Here is a 26,571-nt window from a genome sequence, read left to right on the forward strand (position 1 = left end):
CAAGGAATGTAGGACTCTGCCTAAGCCTACAGAGTGAGACCTGAACCCCAGTGGTAGACCTAGCCTGATACTCTTCTCCTCTATAAGACAAAAATGTTTTAAGAAATCATCATGAAATGAATAATAGTAATGATCAGAAATAAACAGACAGCGTACAAGGTATTCTTTGAAGTTATACAAAGCACTACACATATCACTTAGGACCTAAAGAGTAATGCTACAATAGCATCAGGGCCGTAGAGTCAGTACACCAAACCTTCGAGTCTGACTCCTGCCAATATAAGACTTTAGATTTTTTACTCTAGATCTAAAATATTGATAAGTATAACCTACAATTATATAAAACATATATTTTATTATTTTCCTTTCCTGCTGAGGGCGTGACAGAAAAACAGCCTCAGACTCAACAAGCATAAAGAGCAGAAAAACTGCCCAAATGAGCTATGCTTTAATGGGCTCAACTGTTGTGTGTGTGTTGTGAGCCCCCCGAACAAACTTGGTGGTCTAGTGGGCTGGTTCAGACCCCCCCCCCCAGCTAAAAGATCCCCACCCCAAAAAACACAAGGTTCTCCCTAAGACCCTCTCCTGCCCCATCTGGCTGAACCCCCCCACACCAGAAAATTGGCAGGAGGACACCCACCTACCTTTAAGATGAAAATCGGCAGGAGGGATGTCCACTCCCTCCTGCCGGCAGACCCACCTCTTCAAAATCCTGGGATGCACTGGGAGTTGCCTAAGGCTCTGATTGGCTCAAGTGCATAAGGATTCTTCAAGGGGAGGGGCCTTTGTTGCCTGAGTCAATCAGGGCCTTAGGCTGCTCTTCCTGCCTGTCAGCTCAACTGTTTTTCTCAATACAAAAATGAAAAAAAGCTGTATAAAAGATTTGCAATTATTCTTTTGCCACAGTTTGAAAAATGCCTTGTACTTTCTACTCCAACACTACACTTTTCATCAGACATCTATAAAGCAAAAGATGGCTCTCACATACTGTTTAGTAGATGGACTGGTCTCTTCAGAAGCATTCTCCAAGTCTGCAGAATTCAATTCTTCTCCTGTAACAACTAGAAAGAAGGAGAGTACTGAAACACTGAACTGAAAAATAAGAAGAGTGGGTGTATTTTAGTATGGTTTGACCCATGAATCTCTGCTCTGATGAACTATCTATGAGCAGCTTCACTCATTCCTACCATCCTATCCCATGCTTACATTATCCAACTGAATTGGAACGAATACATATATGGTTACTCTCTTAAGGTATGGAACTCCTTTTGAATTTATTTTTTATTGCAAAACTGTTTGGTGGCGCTTTGTGTAATTTGGCAGTATATTAAACTCCCTTAGATAAATAAATCCCTGTAGTGGAACATAATTGTTAAAAATGTTGCTGTTAAATCCAGACCCAGAGGTAGCATTTGGATGGGGATGACAATTTTCAAAGTGATTTCCCATCGGTAAAATGTATTCTGCCCTCAATTTTCTGAAAAATGTTCATCTTCAAGATGACTAGAAGACCATATGTACATTTAGCTGCCTTGAAAAGTGTTGTTCCTGGGGGCATGTTTATGTTTTAAGAGGACAAAATACATTTTCAGCGCTACATGGGCACTTTTCCAGCAAATGCAAATGCAAGTGACCATGTGTAGAGCAAAGGAGTAGTCTAGCACAGAGGTCAGCAACCCTTTAAAAGCAAAGAGCCATTTTATCCTAAGGGCTCCTTTTACTAAGGTGCACTAGGGCTTTAACGTGCGGAATAGCACGTTCTACATTGCCATGCACGCTAGACCTTAAAGCCAGCATTGAGCTGGCATTAGTTCTAGAAGCATAGCATGCGGTAATTTCCTGCGTGCATTGAAAACGCTAGCGCACCTTAGTAAAAGGAGCCCTAAATGTCTGACCCAAAATTTACAGAGTTGCAATGGGTAGAGAAGGGAGTTTGAGATATTCCAGGTCTCTCACTCTCTTCCTCTCCCCAAAGTCTAGCTTCTCTCCCCTCTTTCTCCCTTCCAACCCCTTGCAGGTCTCTGCACCTCTCATTCCTCACTCCCTGACACTTTGATCTCCCTCCCAACCCCACGATTCCCCCTCACCCCAAGGGCCTACTAAGGAACCAGGTCCAGCAGGGGGGTAGTCATCGGGGCAGGAGCATGGAACTCTCATGGCAACTCAAACCTACAATACCCCCACCCTCCCCCCACTCTGCCTTGGATAGTTAGGCCCTCCCTAAGCTTACCAAGGTACCTAGTGGTTCAGCAGGGGCCTTTATAGCAGAAGTGTGGCCCTCTTACTCCTGCCTCCTCATAGCTGCTTTCTAAAATGGCTGCCATGACCATTCGTGGCTTCTTGTGGCATTTCCTGTAGTACCACAAGCTGCCACGAGAGGTCACAGCAGCTGTGAGGAGGCAGGAGCGAGAGGGCCATAATCCTGCCACGAAGACCAACACTGGACCACCAAGTACTTTGGTAGGTCTAGGAGGCCTATCTATAGAAGAGCTGCAGCCACATAGGAAAAGAGCTGCATGTGGCTCGTGAGCCGCAAGTTGCCGACCCCTGGTCTAGTAATTTGCATCCTAGATTCTCTGGTGTTTAAACCACTGCTCTATTTCTGCTTCTTTCACAGTATTCTTTGTGACTATGGACATGTCACTTCACCCTCTGCTGCTTCAGATACAAATACACCGTAAGAACTCTGGAGGCAGGGAAATACCCAAAACACCTTAATGTAACTTGCCTTGACTTACCAAATAGATAAATAGTTTGTAATGTCACAAATATCAAAGTGAAAGCCCGAACTTTCATTTTCAGAACTGGCACAAAACCCATGGCTAATTAGTGGCTCATAATAAAAAAAAAACATCCAAAAAGTCAGTATTTGGACGATCAAAAAGACAGGAGATTGGGCATCTCCTGCTGGGGGAGATTCGGGGTGGTCGTGGGGGATCATGGTAGGAGAGATTGGGCATCTCTCCTGCCGCGATCATTGCCACGGGGGGTGGGAGGGGGGTGTTACGGTTCTATGATTGTGTAACCAGCGTTGTTTATGACAGATGCTGGTTTGAGAATCCTGCATTTAAGCGAAGGACTGGCCCCTCCTTCGCCTAAAAGGTCTTGCTTTGGGCGTTTAGGACTTGGGCGATTTTTTGGTCAGGAATGTGTTGTAGGATAGATGTAAGGTCTGGGCGATTAAAGTGCTGAATGTAGAGGTAGGCCATTCTAAAAAAATAAAACCCTCAGTTTGGTCGTTGTTTTTTTTTTTTTTAGAATGGACATGTTCCTGCTGCCTACTTTCTGCATCTAGGGATTTAGGCCAAAAGGGTCCTTAGACATTTTGTTTGATTATGCCCCTCCACGTATGCACAAATTTAATTTGAAAATTGTCCCTTAAGTGTGCCACGTTGTATACATACAAAAAGCACAGTTACTTACCCTAACTGTTGTTATCCAGGGACAGCAGGCAGATATTCTCAACATGTGGGTGACGTCATCCACGGAGCCCTGAAGCAACAGACTTGCAAACGGAGCCTTGCAAACAGACTTGCTTGAAGAACTTTCAGAAAGTTTGTGAGTGCCTTCCCGCCGAACATAGGTCGTGCATCTCCTCTGAGGTACCTCAGTTCAGATAGTTAGCTAAGAAGCCAACCGGGGGAGGTAGATGGGTTATGAGAATATCTGCCTGCTGTCCCTGGATAACAACTGTTACGGTAAGTAACTGTGCTTTATCCCAGGACAAGCAGGAAGCATATTCTCAACATGTGGGTGACCTCCAAGCTAACCAGAATGGGATGGTGGGAGTGTTGGCAAATTAGGAGAATAAATGTTGTAAAACTGCCTGGCCAAAATGGCCATCCCGTCTGGAGAAAGTATCCAGACAATAATGAGAGGTGAATGTATGAACCGAGGACCAAGTGGCAGCCTTGCAGATTTCCTCAATAGGAGTTGATCTGAGGAAAGATACAGATGCCGCCATAGCTCTAACTTTATGGCCCGTGACTCGACCCTGCAGAGGGAGACCAGCCTGAGCACAGCAGAAAGAGATGCAAGCAGCCATCCAGTTGGAGATGGTTCACTTGGAAACAGATGCCCCAACTTATTTGGATTGAAAGAGATAAAAAGTTGAGGAGCAGTTCTGCGAGGTTGAGTGCGTTGCAAGTAGAAAGCCAAAGCACGTTTACAGTCCAGAGTATGAAGAGCTGTTTCTCCAGGATGAGAATAAGGCTTTGGAAAAAACACTGGAAGAACAATGGATTGACCGAGATGAAATTCTGAAACCACTTCAGGTAAGAATTTAGGATGAGTACGGAGGACCACCTTGTCATGATGGAATACTGTGAAAGGTAGATCTGCCACTACAGCTTGTAGCTCACCGACTCGTCCAGAAGAGGTGAGCACAATGAGAAAAACTACTTTCCAAGTGAGATATTTAAGATGAGCCGAATCTATTGGTTTGAAAAGAGGCTTCATCAATTGAGCAAGAACAACATTGAGATCCCAAACCACTGAAGGCGGCTTGAGAGGTGGTTTGACATTGAAAAGTCCTTTCATAAATCTGGAAACCACACGATGAGCAGACAGGGGCTGATGAAAAGCAGCAATTGCACTGAGGTGGACTCTAATGGATGTGGATTTGAGGCTAGATTGAGATAAGTGCAGCAGGTAATCCAAAACAGAAGACAAGGAGGTAGATTATGGCTCCTTGTGATAAATAGTACACCAAGCAGAGAATCTAGTCCATTTCTGGGTGGAACAGTGCCTAGTGGAAAGCTTCCTGGAAGCCTCTAGAATGTCCCATACAGATTGAGAGAACTGTAGAGTGGCAGTTAGGTTGAGAGATACCAAGCTGTCAGGTGTAGAGACTGCAGGTTGGGATGAAGCAGAGAACCTTGACTCTGTGTAAGCAGAGAGGGAAATACTGGTAGAAGTAGAGGCTCCCTGGTGCTGAGTTGATGTAGAAGGGAGTACCATGGTTGTTTGGGCCACTGAGGAGCTATCAGAATCATGGTGGCATGCTCCTTCTTGAGTTTGACAAGAGTCTTGAGAATCAGAGGGAATGGAGGGAACATTTAGAGAAACTGATTCGCCCATTCCAGAAGAAAAGCATCTGCCTCGAGGTGGTGAGGAGAGTATATCCTGGAGCAGAACTGAGGCAGTTTGTTGTTATGGGGAGATGCAAAGAGATCTATCTGAGGAGTTCCCCATTGAGCAAAAATGTGATGTAGAGGCGAGGAATTGAGTGTCCATTCGTGAGGTTGTAGAAGACGACTCATTTTGTCCGCCAGATAGTTTTGCTGCCCTTGGATGTAGACAGCTTTCGGGAAGGTGTTGTGAAGGATTGCCCAATTCCAAAGCTTTAGAGCTTCTTGGCAAAGAGGGAGAGATCCTGTTCCTCCCTGCTTGTTCCATAATATATAGCGACCTGATTGTCCGTTCGAATGAGGACTACCATGTCGTGGAGAAGATGCTGAAAAGCTTTGAGAGCATAGAAGATCGCTCTGAGTTCCAACAGATTGATATGACATCGACAATCTACACTGGACCAGTGACCTTGAGTATGGAGACCATCTAGGTGCGCCCCCCAAGCGTATGTCGAGGAATCTGTCGTGAGAATCTTCTGATGAGGGGGCGTGTGAAATAGCTGAGAGTGGGTCGAAAGCCTGCGCCAGGGTCCACTGAGGAATTCTGAGGTGAAGTCTGACAAAAGGAGCAACGTGAACTGTAGAGGCCATATGACCTAGCAGAACCATCATGTGCCTTGCTGAGAGTGAAGTGAGGGAAGACACTTGTTGACAAAGGTGAATTAGAGCATCTTGACGTTGTTGAGGTAGGAAAACTCTCAGTTGAACAGTGTCCAGGATGGCTCCAATAAACTGTAGAGCTTGGGAGAGACATAGCTGGGACTTTGGAAAGTTGATTTCGAACCCAAGACTTTGGAGAAACGAAATAGTCCGTTGGGTCGCTATAATAACCCCTTGTTGCAATGAGGCTTTGATGAGCCAGTCATCCAGATATGGAAAGACTTGAAGACCCTGTGTCCACAGGGTTGCAGCCACCACCACTAGGCATTTTGTGAAGACTCTGGGAGATGATGCCAGTCCGAAAGGGAGTACTCTGTATTGGAGATGAAGATTCCCCACCCAGAATCTTAGGAATCTGCGAGAGGTTGGATGAATTGGAATATGAGTGTAAGCCTCTTTGAGATCTAGGGAGCATAACCAATCTTCTTGATCCATCAGAGGATATAGGGTTGGAAGAGAGAGCATCCAAAACTTTTCTTTGACAAGAAATTTGTTGAGAGCTCTGAGGTCCAGGATAGGTCGCAAATCCCCCGCCTTCTTTGGCACCAGAAAGTAACGGGAGTAAAAACCCATTGGGCTAAGGGAACCTCTTCGACAGCATGGAGGTGAAGAAGAGCATGAGCCTCCTGAAGAAGAAGGGGAAATTGCGACACATTGGAAGGAAACTCTTTTAGAGGGAGATCTGGTGGAATTTGAAGAAATTGGAGCGAGTAACCCTCTCTGATGATGGTGAGAATCCATAGGTCTGATATAATCTTCTCCCACTGTTGGTAAAAATGATGGAGGTGACCTCCTATGGGGAGAACAGAAGACTGATGCATGAAGATTGACATTATGCTTAGATTTAGATTGTCAAAAAGGCAGTGCAGGCTTAGCTACAGCAGAAGTTTGGGGTTTTTGTTGACACTGCTGCTGTGGCTGTTTCCTCGGTGGAGGCCCAGAATAAGCCGGAGTAGATTTCTGTGGATAACAATGTTGAGGTGGCCTATAAGGCTTAGTATTTGGCTGGTGGAATTTGAAGAAATTGAAGCGAATAACCCTCTCTGATGATGGTGAGAATCCATAGGTCTGATATAATCTTCTCCCACTGTTGGTAAAAATGATGGAGGTGACCTCCTATGAGGAGAACAGAAGACTGATGCATGAAGATTGACATTATGCTTAGATTTAGATTGTCAAAAAGGCAGTGCAGGCTTAGCTACAGCAGAAGTCTGGGGTTTTTGTTGACACTGCTGCTATGGCTGTTTCCTCGGTGGAGGCCTAGAATAAGCCGGAGTAGATTTCTGTGGATAACAACGTTGAGGTGGCCTAAAAGGCTTAGTAGCTGGTGGCTTAGGCTTAGGTCGGATCAAAGAGGAAAATGACTGCTCATGTTCTGACAGACGCTTGGTGGCAGCCTCAATGGATTCATCGAACAGCTCATTACCTTGACATGGACTATTGGCTAGGCGATCAGGAAGGTTAGGATCCATGTCCACAATCCGTAACCAAGCCAGACGTCACATTGCCACAGAAAATCAGTGACTCGAGATGAAATTTCAAATGCATCATAAGTCGCTTAGAGCATAAACAGACAAATTTGAGACAGAGTATGGTGGAGCTGTTGAAACTCAGGCAACCTCTGCTCAGGTAAGTCAGAGAAGTAGGACATGGTCTTTATGCAGTACTTCAGATAAGAGGTGAAGTTGAAGTTGTAGTCCAAAATCCTGTTTGCAATCATGGAATTTTGATACAGACAGCATCCAAATTTATCCATGGTCCGTCCCTCTCTTCCTGGAGGGACTGCAGCATAGACTTTGGTGGGATTACACTTTTTGAGAGATGATTCTACCACCAAAGATTGGTGAGACAATTGCAGCTTCTCAACCCCTTTACAAGGAACCGTGTGGTAACGAGATTCCATTTTGCAGGGTATAGCCGGAATAGAATAAGGAGTCTCAAGATTTCTCAGGAAAGTTTGCTTCAAAACAGGATTCATGGGAAGTCTCATAGCGTCCTTTGGCGGCTGACGCAATTCCATTTCAGCCAAATACTCAGGAGTATACTTAGACTCAGATTGTAGATCAATTTGAAGAGCCTTCCTCATGTCAAATATGAATTTGGAAAGTGATGTAGACTTTGAAGATGAAGAATCCTCAGGAGAAGCAGAGTGAGAACGAGGTGCTGCAGAATAAGACGAAGATGCCTCCCTGGAGTATTGGGAAGGGATGTCTGTATCCAACATAAGAGTTACAGAAGAAGCTCCACTGTGTAATCTAGGCGGAGTCAGAGAGTGCTTACGTTTGACAGGATGTGATGTAGGGGTCCTAGGAGTATGAGGGACTGAATGCCTCGACTCATGCCTCGTAGAAACTGGGGAATGAGGATCCCTCGTAGCATGCCTCGACAGAGGAGTCCGGGACCTTGGTGAGCCTCGAATTGGAGAAGAATGAGGCATTACAGGCTTCGTTGTTTGAGACCTATGCCCGGTTTTGGAGGGAGTCTCGATGGGCCTCGAAGAATGAGGTATAGAAGACTTTGTATACTTTCTTGGAGGCAGGTGCCTTGATGAAGAGGAATGCCTCGAATGAGACCTGGATCGAGGCTTGTGCACCACCTCTCGAGCAGGTTGAGTAGCTGGAGACCTGGACCTGGAAGGATGAGGTGAGGAGTCACTGGAGGACAAAGGTCGAGAACTAACAGGTTTAGCTCGTTGTGCCTCGACAGAACGCTCAGACTGGCTCTCAGATAACAGGGTCGAGGCAGGGGCAAGCTTAGCAAATACAGAGGTGAGCTGCCTGGTTAAAATGGCTTGCAGCATGTCCTCGAAGACAGGCACCAAGACCAATGACTCTGGTCTAGAAAGTGCAGCAGTGTGCTCCACAGAGGGCGACCTCGAAGATGAGTATTCCCTGTTTTTGGAGGCACGCTTCCTAGGAGGTCTCGTAGAGGCTGGCACGACTGCACTCGTTGCCTGGACTGCCTGAGACTCAGCTGGAGGCTTCTTAGCTAGCATACCTGCGGAGGGAAGAGCAGACTTGTCTGAAGACGAGGCTTTAGGAGGCACATCAGATGAGGCCTTCATGGTCGAGGGTGACTTACTGGAGGTCGAGGACTTGACTGACAAGGCTGCCACCGAGGTCGAGGCAGAGGCCTTTTCTGTAGGCGGCTCCATGGGACCAAAGAACTGCTAAATCTGGACACGATATTTCTAAAGAGCTCTTTTTTTGAAGGGTAGCACAGCGTGGGCACGACTGAGGGCAATGTTTGGGTCCTAAGCACTTAATACATCAACTGTGCGGGTCGGTGTGTGAAATTGCCCAGTTGCAATGGCTACACCTTTTGAAGCCCGTAACAGGCCAGGACATAGAAAAAAATACGACCGTAGCCAAACGAGGTTCGGTGGCAGGGTCTGAGCTCGAGAACTGACAAAAAAAAGTTAAATTTTTTTTTTTTTTTAAAGAGGCATGCCGCACAGCGGCTTACAAAAAGAAATAAAGAAGAAAAGCTGCGGTGCGAGAAGGCACAACTTGAATTCGGGGCAGAGTTGAGAAAAACAGGTGCTTCTTAGCTCTGCGGAAAAACGAGAACTGAGGTACCTCAGAGGAGATGCGCGACCTACGTTCGGCGGGAAGACACTTGCTTACTTTCTGAAAGTTCTTCAAGCAAGTCTGCTTGCGAGGCTATCCGCTTCGGGGCTCCGTGGATGACGTCACCCACATGTTGAGAATATGCTGCCTGCTTGTCCTGGGATAATGATTGTTATTAAAATCAAGAATAGTTTTCAGAAAACCAAAGGAGAATTACATACAAAGAGAACAGACCTAACTTTCTGGGTTTGAATTCTGCCACAGTTCACCAAGGTATTATTTCTCATAAAGGATCACTAATTTGAATATAAATTTCAAAGTTTGGCTAGGCTGGAGTGAGCTTCAACAGCCACTCCAGTAGTTGGAACCTAAGGACAGTGCCAGATAGAATTGTAAAGTCTATGGCCAGAAATAACAAAGAAAAAAAACATGCATGTGATTACACAGCAGACTGGATGGACCATTCAGGTCTTTATCTGCCATCATTTACTGTGTTATGTTACTGTATGCTTATCACAGTCTACCATGCCACTAGATTAAAATAATAAATGTAGTTTTAGAGTCAACAAGCTAATTAATAAACTCAAAAGGTGGGGTAGTTAATCTTCCTGATTAAACAACTGTGAGTATCATATTCAAACCACCACTTGATTTCATGCTCCCCTCCACCAATTTTATTCAAAATCTGTTATAATCCAGATTATGAATTTTAATCTAGTAATTCTTCCACAACAGGTTTTTCTTTAGGGATGTCTAAAAAAAGTAGAATTATTTATACATACACTGCCACATTCTGGGATAAGAACTTACTCTGGTCTTTCATGAGACGCCTAATATTAGATGCCTCTCCCATAGCCTATATATCCCAGAAATGAAAACTCTGTTTTTAAAAATTATAGGTATAGGGACTTGTATTCAAATTGACACAAGGCATGCATTTCTGAATTACCAAAAGTTGTTTCTTTTCTCCTGAAATCCCCTTATTTAACCCCAAAATTACTTAACTATAGAACAATGTTTTTTTATCAATTTATATACCGCATAAAACTATGCGGTTTACACGTTGCATACGTACATATTATTCTGCTCACCCCTTAATCACTACACATATGACGCTAACAATAGACAGACACAATTATTTCCCGTTCCCCCCCACCCACTATATAGATGACACAATACCAATACAGACATTCTCAAATCAGGGTTTCAACACTTAAAATGCAAAAAGACATTGAATATTAAGTTCAACACAAAATATTCTTTAGCACTGTATCTTAAAACTGAAGAGACTGTAGAAGCATTAGTATAAGAAAGCATTGACAAAAAGCTGCATTTTCAACATTTTCTTAAAGTTAATCTTCCCAGCACAAAATCATAACATACCAGGCAGGGTATTCCAAAGTTTTGCACCAGCCACTGACATCATTGATGCTCCAATCCTAACATGCATAATAGACATCCTACCCTCTAAACTCAATTTCATCCTATTTTCAGATCTTAAGTATCTTCTGGTTGATAAATTTTAAACAACTCTTGTAAGACCCTTGGAGAAACATGGTACAATATCTGATGAATGACTGCAAGAATCTTAAAATGCACTCTTTGCTGTATGGGCAACCAATGCAATTGTTTCAATACTGAAGATATATGTGAACTCCTTGGAACCCTTGTAAGTAATCTTGCAGCAGAATTAATTAACATCTGCAGTGCCCTCAACTTCCCTTTAGCAACTCCCAGGTAAATATCTCAGGTCGTGTTAATTGGTTATAATCAGATTTACCTGTGCTTTCTGTGTTCTGTTTCTCTACAGAGACATACACACAGCTCTGTGAAATGCCAAGGCTTGGAGGCCAAATGGGAATAGACAAAATTCTTTGGCCTCTTGGATATTGGTCCTGCCCAGAGACCTAAACAGAAAAACATATTTGTAAAGAGAAAATCTAGTATATGCCAATTTAGAAACCTCTCCCAAAATGGGTGGGAGAACAATATGTATTTGTATCACACAATAATAATCACTATATAGTAACTGTAATTCTATTACAAAATTCTTCTGAAAGTTACTATGCCAAAAGCGGGAGAACACTGAGGGGTATTTTCAACAACAGTGGATAAAAAGCCTCAAAAACAATATGCAGCACATTTCACTAACATTGTGACAAGCTGCTTTAATACTATCGCAGGTATAATAAACTCCACTCATAAAATAGCTTCCATATCTCACAAGAGAACATCCATCCCACTAGTGTGCACACTACAAAAAAAGAGAAAAAACCAAAACTTAGCTGTCGGTTGAGTTCTTCAAGTATAACACAGGAGAGTCAAATTCACAAACACAAGATCACAAGCCAAGTGGTGGAAATGTCCAAAACAGACTCAGATGTATTTCACAAAGATCCTTTAATTCATCAATTGATTTTGTCAATTTATTCATTTTCATGTGTCATTTGCTCTTTAAAATGTGTTAGGTGGTATATTTATGATGTTATCTATTTATGATGGTTTTTAACTGTTTATTTTGGTATTATATTATATTTATTTACATTTGTACTATGATGTTTTAAAATGATGTTTTATAATTCCTGCTACTACTTTGTATATCTATAATTGTAGTTCCAGGCCATCTTGGCCGAAACATGTACATGTCGAGTCATTGAGTTACTTTTTTGATGAATTAAAGGATCTTTGTGAAATACATCCGAGTCCACCAGTCTGTTTTGGATATTTCCACCACTTGGTTTGCGATCTTGTGGTTGAGTTCTTCAAACATTCCCTGAAGATCAATGCTGACACCACCATGCTTCTCAGTGTTTAACTTCACTCTTTCAGTATTTTATAATCTCCCAACAAGAATCTTGTATCACAGCAATACTGGCTGTGTCAGGGGAAATTGTAAGTATTTTTCCAGTGCACAAATGGGCTCACATCAAGCTCTGCATTAAGAAATGCCAGTGAAATCTCTTTCTGGTGGTGTATAGAGAGGGGCCTTAGGTGTCTGAGCCTATCAGGGCCTTAGGCTCCTCCATCTGTATCCCTGAATGCAGAGGGATACAGAGGGAGGAGCCCAAGGCACTGATTGTGAGAGGCCTTAGGTGTCTGAGCCAATCAGGGCTTTAAGCCCCTCTCAATGCATCACATGATGCACCGAGGGAAGGCTCAACATTTTGGATTGGTGGGCCTTGGAGCTGGAGGGACCGTGCATCCCTCCTGCTCCCAACATTTTTATTCCTTGATGCTTTTGAAACTTAAACCATCCTTTTAAGGACGACTTAGATTCAGGTTTCTACCTTCAGTTTCCCCTCCCTTTGTTCTTTCCCTTAAATGTTCACTTTCTTTCTATCAATTGTAGTTCCAACCTTTCTTCCCTTTTGTTCCGGTTCGTCAATGTCTTTATAAATTGCCATTTCCCTTAGTTTGTCTTTGTTCATATTGTATTTTAACCGGTGCATTGTTTTGGAGTTTTTTGTACACCGCCTAGAAGGCTTGATTAGACAGTATAAGAAATTTTAAATAAACTTGAAACTTCTGAAAAAGGTACCAGGGAGGGTTTAGGGGGGATTGTCTGGTGGAAAGAGGGAGTAGACATCTCTTTGGCCTTTTTTTTGTTTAGGGTGGGGAAGGGGGAGGATAGGGATGGTTGGGGGGGGGTTCTGTTGGCAGGAAGGAGTGGGCATCTCTCCTGCTGATTTTTTTCTCACGTCAGGGAGGGTGTCAGCATGGCAGGAGGGAGTGGGTATTCCTACTGTCATTTTCGCTGCCACGAGGGGGGGAGAGACAGTCCCAGTGCATTGGGAGAATGTCAGAGAGGGCCGTCATCTGCAGAGAGGGGGGCTTTATTCTTTTTAAATGGGGCAGATATTGTGCATGTTTAACTACACACACAGCATCTGTGCTCATTAAAAGAACATAAAAATAGCATTACTGGGTCAGACCAATGGTCCATCAAGCCCAGTAGCCCGTTCTCACGGTGGGCAATCCAGGTCACTAGCACCTGGCCAAAACCCAAAGAGTAGCAACATTCCATGCTAATGATCCAAGGCAAAAAGTGGCTTCCCCTATATCTTTCAAAAACAGACTACGGACATCTTCTTAAGGAAACTGTCCAAACCAGCTACGCTATTTGTGCTTACCACAGCCTTTGGCAATGCATTCCAGAGCTTAACTATTCTTTGATTGAAAAAATATTTCCTCCTATTGGTTTTAAGTGTTTCCCTGCAACTTTGAATGTCCCCTAGTCTTTGTAATTTTTGACAGTGTGAAAAATCGATCCACTTGTACCTGCTCTACTCCTCTCAGGATTTTGTAGACTCAATCATATATCTCCCCTCAGCCGTCTCTTTTCCAAGCTAAAGACCCCTAACTTCTTTAATCTTTCCCCATATAAGAGGAATTCTATCACCTTTATCATCTTGGTCGTTCCTCTTTGAACCCTTTCTAGTACCGCTATATTTTCTAGTACCGCTATATCTTTCTTGAACGTAATACTCCAGATGAGGTTGCACCATGGAGCGATATAGAGGCATTAAAACATTCTTAGTCTTGTTAATCATCCCATTTTTAATAATTCCTAGAATCTTGTTTGCTTTTTTGGTCACTGCCACACATTGGGTTTCATCGTATTGTCTACAATGACACCCAGATCCTTTTCTTAGGTGCTAATCTCAAAGGTGGACCCAAGCATCTGGTAATTGTAATTTGGGTTATTCTTCCCAATGTGCATCACTTTGCACTTGTTCACATTAAATTTCATCTGCCACTTGGATGCCCAGTCTTCCAATTTACTAAGGTCTGCCTGCAATTTTTTACAATCTGCATGCATTTTAACAACTTTTGACAGTTTAGTGTCATCTACAAATTTAATCACCTCATTCGTTATTCCAATTTCTAGAACCTTTATAAATAAGTTAAATAGCACTGGTCCCAGAACAGATCCCTGTGGCTCTCCATTGTTTACTCTCTTCCATGTTTGGCATGTTATAAATATTTTTGTTTCGGTGGGACAGGTTGCTTTTTTTGGATCGCTAAAAGCGATCTTTTTTTTTTGTGCATTGGGAAGCCATGTTAGAGCATCAATTGCTCTGCTAGTTTACATGGTATGACAATATTAATGACCTTATTTGCATAATTGGATCGGAGAATGAGCGATCGTGCAGAAAACCACACGGTGAGCCGTTTTCTGCATCGGGTCGGTAAATGTGATCGTCGCTGAATCAGTCAAAACTGGTTTAGTGATGATCGTTGGACAAGCACTGACTTCAGTGCATCTGGCCCTCTGTTCCTACACAGACTACAGGACTTCTTATGCTGGTTCTAATTGGATTGTGTTGGCTAATTTGACTTTTCTGTTGCACAATTTGTACTCTTAGGTTTCTATGGCTGGTGTCATTGCTGTCTGGGTTGTATTGGGCCCAGGAAGATGAAACTGATTTCAGCAATCAAGCTGTGGCTTTCTTCCTTTTGGGCAGGCCATAGATTCTAGGAGTCAGGTGGTTGCCTCACTTCAGACTGGATTTTTCCTATGTCTCGAAGGGAAGTGGCATTGTTTATCCCATTTGTTACTTCTCTATGACTTTTCCAGAGTGTGTTGTTGGGTAACAAAATACATGTCTTCCCACACAACCCGGACATCTGCAATGATCAATTTGGTTGCATGCAGGATATACAAACTAGAGTATTAGGCCAAAAATACTCTCTGGTAACAAAACTTGAGAAAAGTGCTTTCAGGTATGGTTGTCAGCTTCATTTTCTGTATAAGATTAGGTGTAACCAGAACTGGTAATCTTGACCATGGGGTTTTAACCCCCATTAGTTGTGAGGGTTGTACAGAGGCCAGTTTGTTTCATGCTCTACCTCCCATCACTTTGGGATGAGCTCCTCCCCTCAGTCGGTACCAAAGCTTCTAGTGAGTACTACAGCGCAAACATAAGGGATGGAGGGGAAACTCCCCAACACAACATACCGTATTTTCTCGCATATAACGCGCGCGTTATACGTGGTTTTTACAAACCGCGCATACCCTTGCGCGTTATACGCGTGAGCGCGTTGTACAAAATTTTTTTACATAGTTCCCCCCCCCCCCCGACTCATCACCCGGAAGAAGCGCTCGCACTCCCACCCCGAAGGACCGCTCGCACCCCCACAGCCTCCCCCCCTCCCCCATGGAGAAGCTGTCTACCTTGTTTCCGGATGCCAGCCCAGCTGCTTCCTCTGCCGGTGGTCCTGCCCCTTCTCAGAGCCTTGTGCTGCGCTGCTTCCTCTTCAGGCGGTCCCGCCCTTTCTCTGATGTCAGAGAAAGGGTGGGACCGCCAGAAGAAAAAGCAGCGCAGCAGGACTCAGAGAAGGGGCGGGACCGCCGGCAGAGAAAACAGCTTTGCTCGCTGGCATCCGGAAACAAGGTAGACAGCTTCTCCATGGGGGAGGGGGGTAAGGCTGTGGGGGTGCGAGCGGTTCTTTGGGTGGGGGTGCGAGCGGTCCTTCGGGGTGGGAGTGCGAGCGCTCCTTCGGGGTGGGGGTGCGAGCGGTCCTTCGGGGTGGGGTGCGAGCGGTCCTGCGGGGGGGTGAATCGGACATCGGGGGGGGGATCAGGCTTTCAGGGTAGGGACAGGACTTCAAGGAGGAAAGGAGAGTCGGGGCGGGCGAAAACAGAGTCGGGGTCTCCAGAGGAGAGTCGGGGCGGGCGAAAGGAGAGTCGGGCAGCATGCGCGGTATACGGGTGTGCGCGGTATATAAAAATTTATGTACATAAATATGTGTTTTTTGCGCACTATACCCGTGTGCGCGTTTTACACGGGTGTGCGTTATCTATGTGAAAATACGGTAAGTCTGTTCTGCTCTAAATACAGGGGAGGCCGACATCTAAACTGACCATATCCAGATGGATCAAGATGGGCATATCTTCCGCCCACTTTGGGAGTAGAAAGCAGTTCCAGTGGCAGTGAAGGCACACTGCAGTTGCAGTGCCACGTTATCTTGGGAAAAGTCTAGAGCAGTCTCACCTGCAGAGATCTGCAAGGAGGCCAACTGATCCAGTCTCCACATGTTCACTAAGTTTTACAGGGTAGATGTGGCAGCTGGGCAGGACACTGCTTTTGGGTCCTCTGTGCTAGCAGCAGGCTTATCTGTCCCACCCTAGGAACCAGGGACTGTTCTGATACTTCCTGATGGTCAAGACTAATAGTCCTGTTGCACAAGAAGGAAAGATTAGGTTCTTATCTTGCTAATATTCTTTCTTATAACCAAGGCTGGCAGTGTTGATGACCGCCTTGACCTATATATAACTAGCCTGCTTTCTGTTTCAGACATGCCTGCTTACTCAGATGTCTTGTTTCTATTGCCTGCCTGGTAGGATCATGAATGAAGAAGAATTCACTCATAAGAGTTGCAGAACTATTGGTGTAGATGGCACACAGGTAAATGGTTCCTTTTATTACCACCTTCTTTGTTCCATTTATTAGTGATTTTAAAAGCAGTCCATGTTAGCGGCTTATGTGAAGTCCTTTATGCTCTGAGGCTTTGCGCTCAAGAGTCATGCCATAAGACCAAAGTGCTCCGGATCCTGCAGGGTGATGGGACTCCATGAGAGAAGATTTGAATGACAAAGAAGCCCGAGAGCCATGTACCCCTGCAGACATACTAAGTCTGCCTACCATGGCTGCCTTGGTCAATCTGGAGCTACCAGAACGAGTGCGTTCTGACCCGCCGATGCACTCTGCCTATCGTTGGCCATAGGGAGATCACATACAGGAGCTCCTCCGCAGGCCAGGTCTGTACTATAGTGTCCATCCCAGTGCTTTTGGGCTCTTACCTACAGCTGAAGAAATGAGCTGCCTTTTTTGTTGATGCTGAGACCATGACGTCAAATGCACACTCCAGCACCTGATTATGCAGTCGAGGGCCCTCTGAGAGAGAGACCACTCCCTGGGATCCAAGACCTGCCATCTTAGGAAATCCGCCTGCATATTCTTCACCCCCGCTAGGCGAGCCATGGAGATGGCCAAGAGATGGGCTTCCACCCAACAGAAGAGCAGGCGAACTGCCAAGCTCAGTGATGCACTCCTGGTGCCTCCTTGCTTGTTTACATAGGCTATTGCAGTCAAACTGTCTGAGAAGACTCGGACTGCCCTTCCTTCTAGGGTGCTGCCCAGGATTTGCAGAGCTAACTGTATCACTCTCAGTTCCACTCTCAGCTCCAAGCGACTGATTGACCAATTCCTCTGAGATGGGGACCACCACCCTTGTAGTGGGCATCCCTTGCAATGAGCTCCCCAGCCAAATAGGCTGGAATCTGTTGTCAAGGACTAGAGAATAACATGGGGACAAATTTGTCTCCATTCCCGTAAGAACTCAATTTCTCCGTCCCCATGAGTTTTGTCGCTGTTCCTGTCCCTGCCCCATTCCTGTAAGCTCTGCCTTAACCACATAAGCCTCATACGCTTATGATTTTAAAGTGTTGTTCAGGCTTGTTCAGATGAGGACAGAGCTTGTAGGAATGAAGCAGGGACAGGAAAAGAACTTGTGGGGACAGTACAGGAAAATGAGTTCCCCTGAGGACAGGGAAAAATTTTTCCCCATGTCATTCTCTAGTCAGAACTGTCCACTGGGAGATGTGTAACGGCATTCCTCTGTTCAAGGACTGTGGCTACAGCCACCAGTCCAGGCTGCTCCATGCCTTGCCCGACCACAGCAGTGGGAGGTCCAGGGCATATGCTTGTGGAGACCACCTTTAGAGCAGTGACTCCTGAAGCGGGAGCAGGTGTGCGCTTGTCCAGGGAACCACCTCTATTGTAGCTACCATTTAACACAGTAGTTGAAGATACTGAAACTGTGGGGGCCTGCAGGTTACGAATCTCCCAAATTTGTCTCAAGAGTTTCATTTTGCATGCTTCTGGGAAGAAGACCCTGTTCTATGCTGTCTCAGATTCCCAGGTATTCCAGGGACTAAGTCTAGATCAATTGACTCTTCCTGAATTTAACTATCCAGCCCATCTTTAGGAGCTGGACCACTTGCTCTACTGCTGTCACTCCCTCGTCCCTCGAGGGTGCTTTTATGGGTCAATCATCCAGGTAAGGATGCACCTGAATTCCCACCTTGCAGAGGTGTGCTGCCACAACAACCATCACTTTGGTAAGTGTTCATGGAGATATTGCTAGGCCAAGAAATCAGCATGGCTCCATGGGGTGGACCCTGCACCTTTAGCTAAAAATCCTGGCACTACCTTCACTGGGTTAGGTTGGCTTTTAAAACCAAAAAAGGTTTCATACATCATGTGTATGGGAGTGAACCACTGCCTAGGTTGCCCACAAGGTCCTGGCAAGGTCTCTGGCGGTGGCTTCTGGTGTTTGTTCACCAGCAAGCAGCTTTGCTTTGCTGAGACTCCAAGTCCACTTTGTCTGGCTCCTGCTAGAATTTCTGGCACCAAAATGCTCCAATTGAGCACTTAAGCCACTAGAAGCAGAAGGGGAGATGAAGTCTGAAGCTCCTGCCCCCCCCCCCCGAATATGCCGCAGGGCACATGGAACAACCCCCCTCCCCCACTACAGAAAGGCATCCGCCGCAAATCTGATATGAGTCCAAAGTATCTTCACAGGTCTGAGGTGTCCCATCTATATTGGGGGGGGGGGGGGTTGTCAAAATTAGGGGGTATTGAGACAAACGGGGGTTTTAAAAATAAAATCAGGAAATCCAAGATGGATGCTGCAATAGCGATTCTGGCATCTAAAACAGCCTGTGCACAAAAAGAAATGCAAACTCCAAAAATGCAAGGAAGGGGTTTTGGGAGGTGGGGAACCTGAGCCCTGTCCTATGGCGCTTTTAGAAAAGAAATCAAGACAATATTATTTGATAAATTAATCTCTTAACCTGTACTTTTATCTTATTTTTAAACTTAATTAATCTTATCCTATCAATTTTAAATTTTTTATGACTTTTTAATACCACAGACTGTATTTATTTATTTTTTTTACTATTTTGTATTTCACTGATTGTTCAGTTTTTCGCTTTTATGGAAAACGCCTAGAATTCTTTTGATTAAGGCAGTATAGAAAAATAAAGTTATGCTATGTTAAAAAATGAGTTTTAAAGACTCCTACCCCCAAAAACTTTTCTCATGGGCTGCAATGTGCTGGAGTTGCACAGGAAAACCTCAGATCAAAGTTGAGAGATTTCTGTCTCAGACAAGCTTGGAGTCCAACAGATGGCTTGTTTCTTTGTACTGCCATCCAGTTTCCGAGTAGAACTGGACCTTCAGACTCTCACCTGAGTTGCGCGACATCATGAGGGGAAGAGCACACTCAGCCCCAATCATAGATAAACCGCAACGAGACCTGCTCAGTTTGTGCTCAAGCCTACTTCGGAGAGAACTTGGGGTGAGACTGCTCCCAAGGATATGGACCCTGAGCTCTGATAGCTACTGATGCAGACTGGCACATAGGAATCATGCAAGGCATGTGCCACCATAATCTTCTCACAGCCAGAGATACCCCAGGGTGACTGAGATCCTCTGCAGCACTGAAAGCCTCTGGCAGGATAATAAAAAAACAGAAAAAAATAAATATTAAACTCAAACAAAACAGACAGGCTCCCTACACTTGTAAAGAGGAGTTTATCCCAAAGAGACCTGAACAAACTGAGCGAGTGGGCAGAAAGATGGCAGATGAGCTTCAATGTAGAGAAATGTAAAGTCTTGCATATAGGGAAAGGGAACCCAATGTACAGCTATACGATGGGAGGGAGGGTACTGGGAAAAGGCAACCTAGAAAAAGATTTGGGGGTATTGGTGGACAAAACAATAAAGCCGGCAGCGTAATGTGCAAACAGAATGTTGGGCATTATCAAAAAGGGTATCACTACCAGAACGAAGGAAGTTATCCTACTACTGTATTGAGCGATGGTGCACCCACATCTGGAGTACTGCGTCCAATACTGGTCGCCGTACCTTAAGAAGGATATGGCGATACTCGAGAGGGTTCAGAGAAGAGCGACTAGGATGATAAAGGGCATGGAAAACCTTTTGTATGCTGAAAGGCTGGAGAAGCTGGGGCTCTTTACCCTGGAAAAGAAGAGACTTAGAGGGGACATGATAGAAACTTACAAGATCATGAAGGGCATAGAGAAAGTGGAGAGGGACAGATTCTTCAGATTAGCGGGGACAACAAAAACAAGAGGGCATTCAGAAAAGTTGAAAGGAGACAGTTTCAAAACGAATGCTAGGAAGTTCTTCTTCACTCAGAGGATGGTGGACACCTGGAATGCGTTCCCAGAAGAGGTGATAGGACAGAGTACAATATTGGGTTTCAAAAAGGGACTGGATGACTTCCTGAAGGGGATTGAAGGGTACAGATAGAGGGTAACTATACAGGACACTAAATGAATAGGGAATACATGATTTAGGTAAAGGATCACTTACAGGTCATGGACCTGGGGGGCCACCGCGGGAGTGGACTGCTGGACACGATGGACCCCTGGTCTGACCCGGCTGATAAAATATATCTTTATTGTAAACCACTTGTATCCCATGTACTGTCAAAATGTATCTTTATTGTAAACCGCTTTGAACTTCATGGTATAGCGGTATATAAGAAATAAAATTATTATTATTATAAGAACATAAGCAATGCCTCCGCTGGGTCAGACCTATGGTCCATTGCACCCAGCAGCCCGCTCACGCAGCGGCCCAACAGGTCCAGGACCTGTGCAGTAATCCTCTATCTATACCCTTCTATCCCTTTCTCCAGCAGGAAATTGTCCAATCCTTTCTTAAACCCCAGTACTGTACTCTGCCCTATTACGCCCTCTGGAAGCGCATCCCAAGTGTCCACCACAAGTTGGGCAAAGAAGAACTGCCTGGCATTTGTTTTGAATCTGTCCCCTTTCAACTTTTCCGAATGCCCTCTTGTTCTTATATTTTTTGAAAGTTTGAAGAATCTGTCCCTCTCTACTCTCTCTATGCCCTTCATGATTTTGTAGGTCTCTATCATATCCCCTCTGAGTCTCCTCTTCTCCAGGGAAAAGAGACCCAGTTTCTCCAATCTCTCAGCGTATAAAGGTTTTCCATCCCTTTTATCAGACGTGTCGCTCTCCTCTGAACCCTCTCGAGTAACGCCATATCCTTCTTAAGGTACGGCGACCAATACTGGACGCAGTACTCCAGATGCGGATGCACCATTGCCCGATACAATGGCAGGATAACTTCTTTCGTTCTGGTAGTAATACCCTTCTTGATTATACCTAGCATTCTATTTGCTCTTTTAGTGGCCGCTGCACACTATGCCGTCGGCTTCATTGTCATGTCCACCATTACCCCCAAGTCTCTTTCTTGGGTACTCTCATTCAATAACATCCCTCCCATCGTATAGTTGTACCTCAGATTTCTGCTTCCCACATGCAATACTTTACATTTCTCAACGTTGAACTTCATCTGCCATCTCGTCGCCCATTCCCCTAGTTTGTTCAAGTCTCTTTGCAATTCTTCACAGTCCTCCTTAGTCCAAGCTCCACTAAATAGTTTGGTGTCGTCCGCAAATTTTATTATCTTGCACTTCGTCCCTGTTTCTAGATCATTTATGAATATTTTAAATAGCAGCGGCCCGAGCACCGAGCCCTGCGGAACACCACTCGTGACCCTCCTCCAGTCCGAGCAGTGGCCCTTCACCCCTACTCTCTGTTTCTTATGAAAACAAACAGTGGGCTCTCTACAATCCTTGCAACTAGTGGGAGTTAAAAGCCAATGGTCAAGATCACCAGTCCTGTTGCACAAGAATGCATGTATGCGACAGCAAAAGCTAGGATGCTTGGGTGCATAGGGAAAGGTATGGTCAATAGGGAAAAGGAGATATTGATGCCCCTATATAAGACTGTCGAGATCTCATTTAGAATATTGTGTAGAATTCTGGAGGCCACACTTTCAAAAAGATATAAACAGAATGGAGTTGATGGTCTTCGTCATAAGACGTATGGTGACAGACAAAGATCTCAGTATGTATACTTTGGAGGAAAGGTGGGAGAGGGGCGATATGATAAGAGATCTTTAAATACCTACCTAGCATAAATGCGTCTCTTTCAATTGAAAGGAAGCTCTGGAATGAGAGGGCATAGGATGAAGTTAAGAGGTGGTAAGCTGAGGAGTAATTTAAGGAAATACTTTTTTACAGAAAGGGTGATAGAAGAGTGGAATAGTCTTCTGGTAGAGGTGGTGGAGACAAAGATTGTGTCTGAATTCAAGAAAGAATGGGACAGGCACATGGGATCTCTTAGGGAGAAGAGGATATAGTAAATGCTGTAGATGGGCCATTTGGCCTTTATCTGCCATCATGTTTCTATTTTACTTGGGCTTCAGTCACATGCAGGCCATACTCCTGTCAACTCTCAATCAGATTTCCTTTTTACCTTCTCTTCAAATGAATTACTCATTTGCTGTTGCAGGGAACACATGTCATAGATTCACCCACTGGAAATCTGATAATCTTACTGGCTGAAGGAGAGAAGCATTTCTTATGTGTGTACCTCTTCTGCCAATTTCAAATCTAACTGAATACATAGGCTCCTATAATGTCAAAGCACCTTCTGGTCCTGTATATTCTACTCCTGGAGGAATTCTGCACAACTGCGCAGGGCAGAATTTGCATAGAATTCCTCATCCATGCAGAATTCTGCGTAAACCTTCTGTTCTGTCCTTATCTCTGTGCGGGTCTGGCCTCTCTCCCTCCTTCCGACTGAACCCTCCACATCATCCCCCTCCCATGAGATCAGACATACCTGCGGACCTCCTAAGGAAGCAGCAGTAGTGGCAGCCGGTCGGCAGAGGCAGCGCTGTGAATGAATAGCTTGCAGCAGCAGAGGAAACGCCCTGGCAGGGCCGTCGCAAGCAGCCTGTTCACAACTGCCTCTGCCAGCCGGCTGCCAATGCTGCTGCTGCTCTGGCTAGGCCTGTAGCTATGTTTGATCTCATGGTTGGGGGGGGAATCGGTCGGTCAGAGGAAGAGAAAGAGGCTAGATCTGTGTGGGGAGAAGGAGAGGGGAGAGAACAGGCACTGCAAGTAGGGGGGGAGGGGACATGGATCCTGGACTGCAAGTAGGGGGGGACATGGATCCTGGACTGTTAGTAAGTAGGGAGGGAGAGGAAGGGACATGGATCCTGGACTACAAGTGGGGGAGGGAGAGTAGAGAACTGCACGTAAGGGGGGGGACATGGATCCTGGACTGCTAGTAAGTAGGGAGGGAGAGGAAGGGATATGGATCCTGGACTGCTAGTGGGGGGGGGAGAGATAGGTACATGGATCTGGGGGGGTATGGGGGGCAGAGGAGGAGACAGATGCTAGACCTGCAGGGAGAGGAGGACAGGGGAGGGGGACATGGATGCTGGACTTGTAAGTAGAGGGGAAAGGGGGTGAGATGGAAACCCAGGCCAGAAAGGAGGGTGAGAAGGAAGAGATGTTTGACGAGACAGAGAGAGGGAGGGAGGGAGGGAGGGAGAGACGCCAGACCATGGGTAGTAGGACAGGAATTCAGGGTGGAAGTGAGAGAGGTGGTGGGTAGGATGAGAGGACATGGATACTGGACCCACACGTGTGGGTATGGTGGAGAGAGGAAGAAAACGTGACCAAGATCAGAAAGGGGATGTGAAGGATGGAACAGATTCTTAGCCAGTGGAGAGAGGGAGAGAGAGATGCCAGACTATGGGGACCAAGGAGGGGATTCAGGGTGGAAGTGAGAGAGGGGTGGGATTTAGAGAGAGACAGAACTGCAGTTGGAATGAGAGAGGGACTTAGAGGCTGAAACCTGAGAAAGGAAAAGGAAGGAATTTCAGACCTCAGGATAGGAGAATTATATACAAAACGCTACAAATAAACTTTACAGGATTTTGAAATATTGTGTTGTGTGAAGAATTTTCACAGCATTCTGCCAGGAGTAATATTCAGATGTCAGAATACAGCTAGACACGCAGAGTTAAAAACTGCAGAACTGCTAGTAGGAAGGAGCAGGCTGAGAATTGTGCAAAATTTGGTTCAGTGTGCCAAAAGGATTGACAAAATTTGAAAATTTATTATGGAACAAAGGTAGAGAAGCACTGCTTAATACCACTGATCACATTACACCTTCATCTGCCTAATCATCTGGCTTTGAAAGTGGCTGAGCTATGACAAGAGAAAGGCAGAAGACTGAGGAGAGAAAACCTAGGTGTCCACATTGTAACTTGATTATTCTGATATACTTAATTTTAGCAAAAAGCAAACCAATTCTGGCCATCCATTAAGACATATTCAATGGTTTATGTTCCCTGTAAACTTGTTAATAAGGAGCAAATGAAGGGGCATGTTGTTTTAAGAGTTCCTTTTAGTGTTCTGGCCTGATAGTTTCCTTCTTGTCTCCAGCTCCATGGAACTGATTTTCATTTGGCTACAGAACTATGAACCTTCAATTTGCAACTAACTGTGCCGTTTCCCACCCCAATATTTTTAAAGCACTCCCCAGTGCAATTAGCACAGCAACAATTCTCAGCTAGGGACCATACAATCATGGCTTCTCTCACAACCTGGCTAATGTGAACCTTAAGTATGGCCACCAACTGACACATCTGCAGCCTCCCAGTCCTGGCCAATCTAGACAGACGTCTGACCAGGAAAGCAAACAGAGGAATTCCACAAGACAGCACGTGGCCCTTGCTCGCAACTCACCAAGCCAACTTGCTTTAGAACTTCTGTGCTGAGAATGAACAATCTTTTACCTTTCCTATGGTAAGTCCCTCGTAGTTCAACTTCCCTTCTCTTATAAAACTGTGAAGTGGAGAACCAGGCACGGAGTTAAAATCACCGCAGAGAACAATGGGACAGAAACTGCCATCTTTCTGAAGAGCAACACCAGCAATCTCAGCCAGAAGAATTGCTAACTGAGTCAGTTTGATGTCCCCTCGCCTTGGATTGTACAATAGATGTGTATTTGCCACACAGATAGTAGGAGAAATGCCCTTAAGTCTGGGCTGCAAGAGCAACACAAGTCCAATATTGTCCCTGTCCAACAGCGGGATGTCCTGGCGGTAAAATTCCACAGGATTGGACGACAGAAGTGTAAATTTACACAGTTTAAAGCAAATGGCACAGCCGTCAGGTTTACGTCCAGTACGCATCTTGTACTCACACTGGTATCCTGAAAGGAAAGGTTAGTGGAATATATCAGCTACTCAAAAGAGGAATTTGGGCACAACTCAATTTCTTTTCAAGAGTACTAAAAAAGAGATTAGGTTCTTACCTTGCCCATATCTTTTCTACTAGATAGGTGTGTCATTCTGGACAGAAGGAAACCACTTCAGCTTCTTAATCCCTCCTCCTTCATTAGAGAGCTCTGCCGCCCCCTTGTTTGTATCAAAGCAGGTGAAAGCCCTATATAGAAACACATGTGAAGGAGGGGTACGGGGAAACTCCCTGAACTACAACTTTGTTCTGCTCTGAAAATAAACATGTTAAACGTTATAAATGAACAATCGAAACATCAAAATCATCATACCAAACAGAAACATTTATGGAACTCAAACAATACCCCAATGTGTTATAGCACTATTCATCATACCCATAAGGTCGGACTGACATTCAAATTTCAGTTTGGACTCAAACTTTCTAACTGAGATGGTAGCAGGCACAGGAGATAACTGACAGGGTGGGGCTCCAGAATGACACACCTCTCTACTAGAAAAGATATTAGAAAGGTAAGGGCCTAATCTCTTTTTCTAGTGCAATATGTGTGTCATTCTGAACGGACGAGACATACAAAAGCAGTCCCAGTAACCTGCTACATCTACTCTGTAAATCTTGGAGAATTTATGTAGAGTGGACCAATTTGCTGCCCTATAAATCTCGTGAAAGACCGCCTGAGCTTCCATCCACAAAGAAGCCACGCTTCTAGTCAAATACGCCTTTATAGAGAACAAGTACTGTTTTCCACAGGCAATATATGCTGATGAAATGACCCTTTGGATCTACCTAGAATTGTTGGATGTGCAGGCTATAAATATTTAAATAAAATAAATAAATAAATGAAATCTAGAACTCATGGCCTAGGAAGCTGGTGCCCATGACTAACCTGACTAGGGAGTACAAAATGATGGTCAGATAGTCTGAAATCATTGGAAACTTCCAGATATCGCAGAAGCGTCCTTCTCACATCCAACTTTTTCAGAATCTGATTCATCTTCTTCAAAGAACACCAGCAATCTGACCTCCTG

The 26,571-nt window shown here is 44.9% G+C and overlaps 1 protein-coding gene across 2 annotated transcripts in view; it reads right to left on the bottom strand.

The window, feature by feature from the left end:
- ANGEL2 (angel homolog 2) overlaps positions 1-26,571 on the bottom strand; it is an 85,530-nt gene that overhangs the window by 15,329 nt on the left and 43,630 nt on the right. Inside the window, exons 5-7 of one of the 2 annotated variants that reach the window (XR_004538794.1) lie at positions 25,081-25,499; positions 11,139-11,265; positions 989-1,092 (exon numbers count right to left, since the gene is read on the bottom strand). Coding sequence is in view for 1 of the 2 variants with exons in the window: in XM_033937888.1 (XP_033793779.1) it covers positions 989-1,061; positions 11,139-11,265; positions 25,081-25,499 (619 nt within the window). In the remaining variant the exon portion in view is untranslated. The remainder of the gene's footprint in view (positions 1-988; positions 1,093-11,138; positions 11,266-25,080; positions 25,500-26,571) is intronic. The other variant, XM_033937888.1, reaches the window with a different exon arrangement.

The sequence above is a fragment of the Geotrypetes seraphini genome, chromosome 3, assembly GCF_902459505.1.
Source record: "Geotrypetes seraphini chromosome 3, aGeoSer1.1, whole genome shotgun sequence".
Classification (NCBI taxonomy): Eukaryota; Metazoa; Chordata; class Amphibia; order Gymnophiona; family Dermophiidae; genus Geotrypetes; species Geotrypetes seraphini.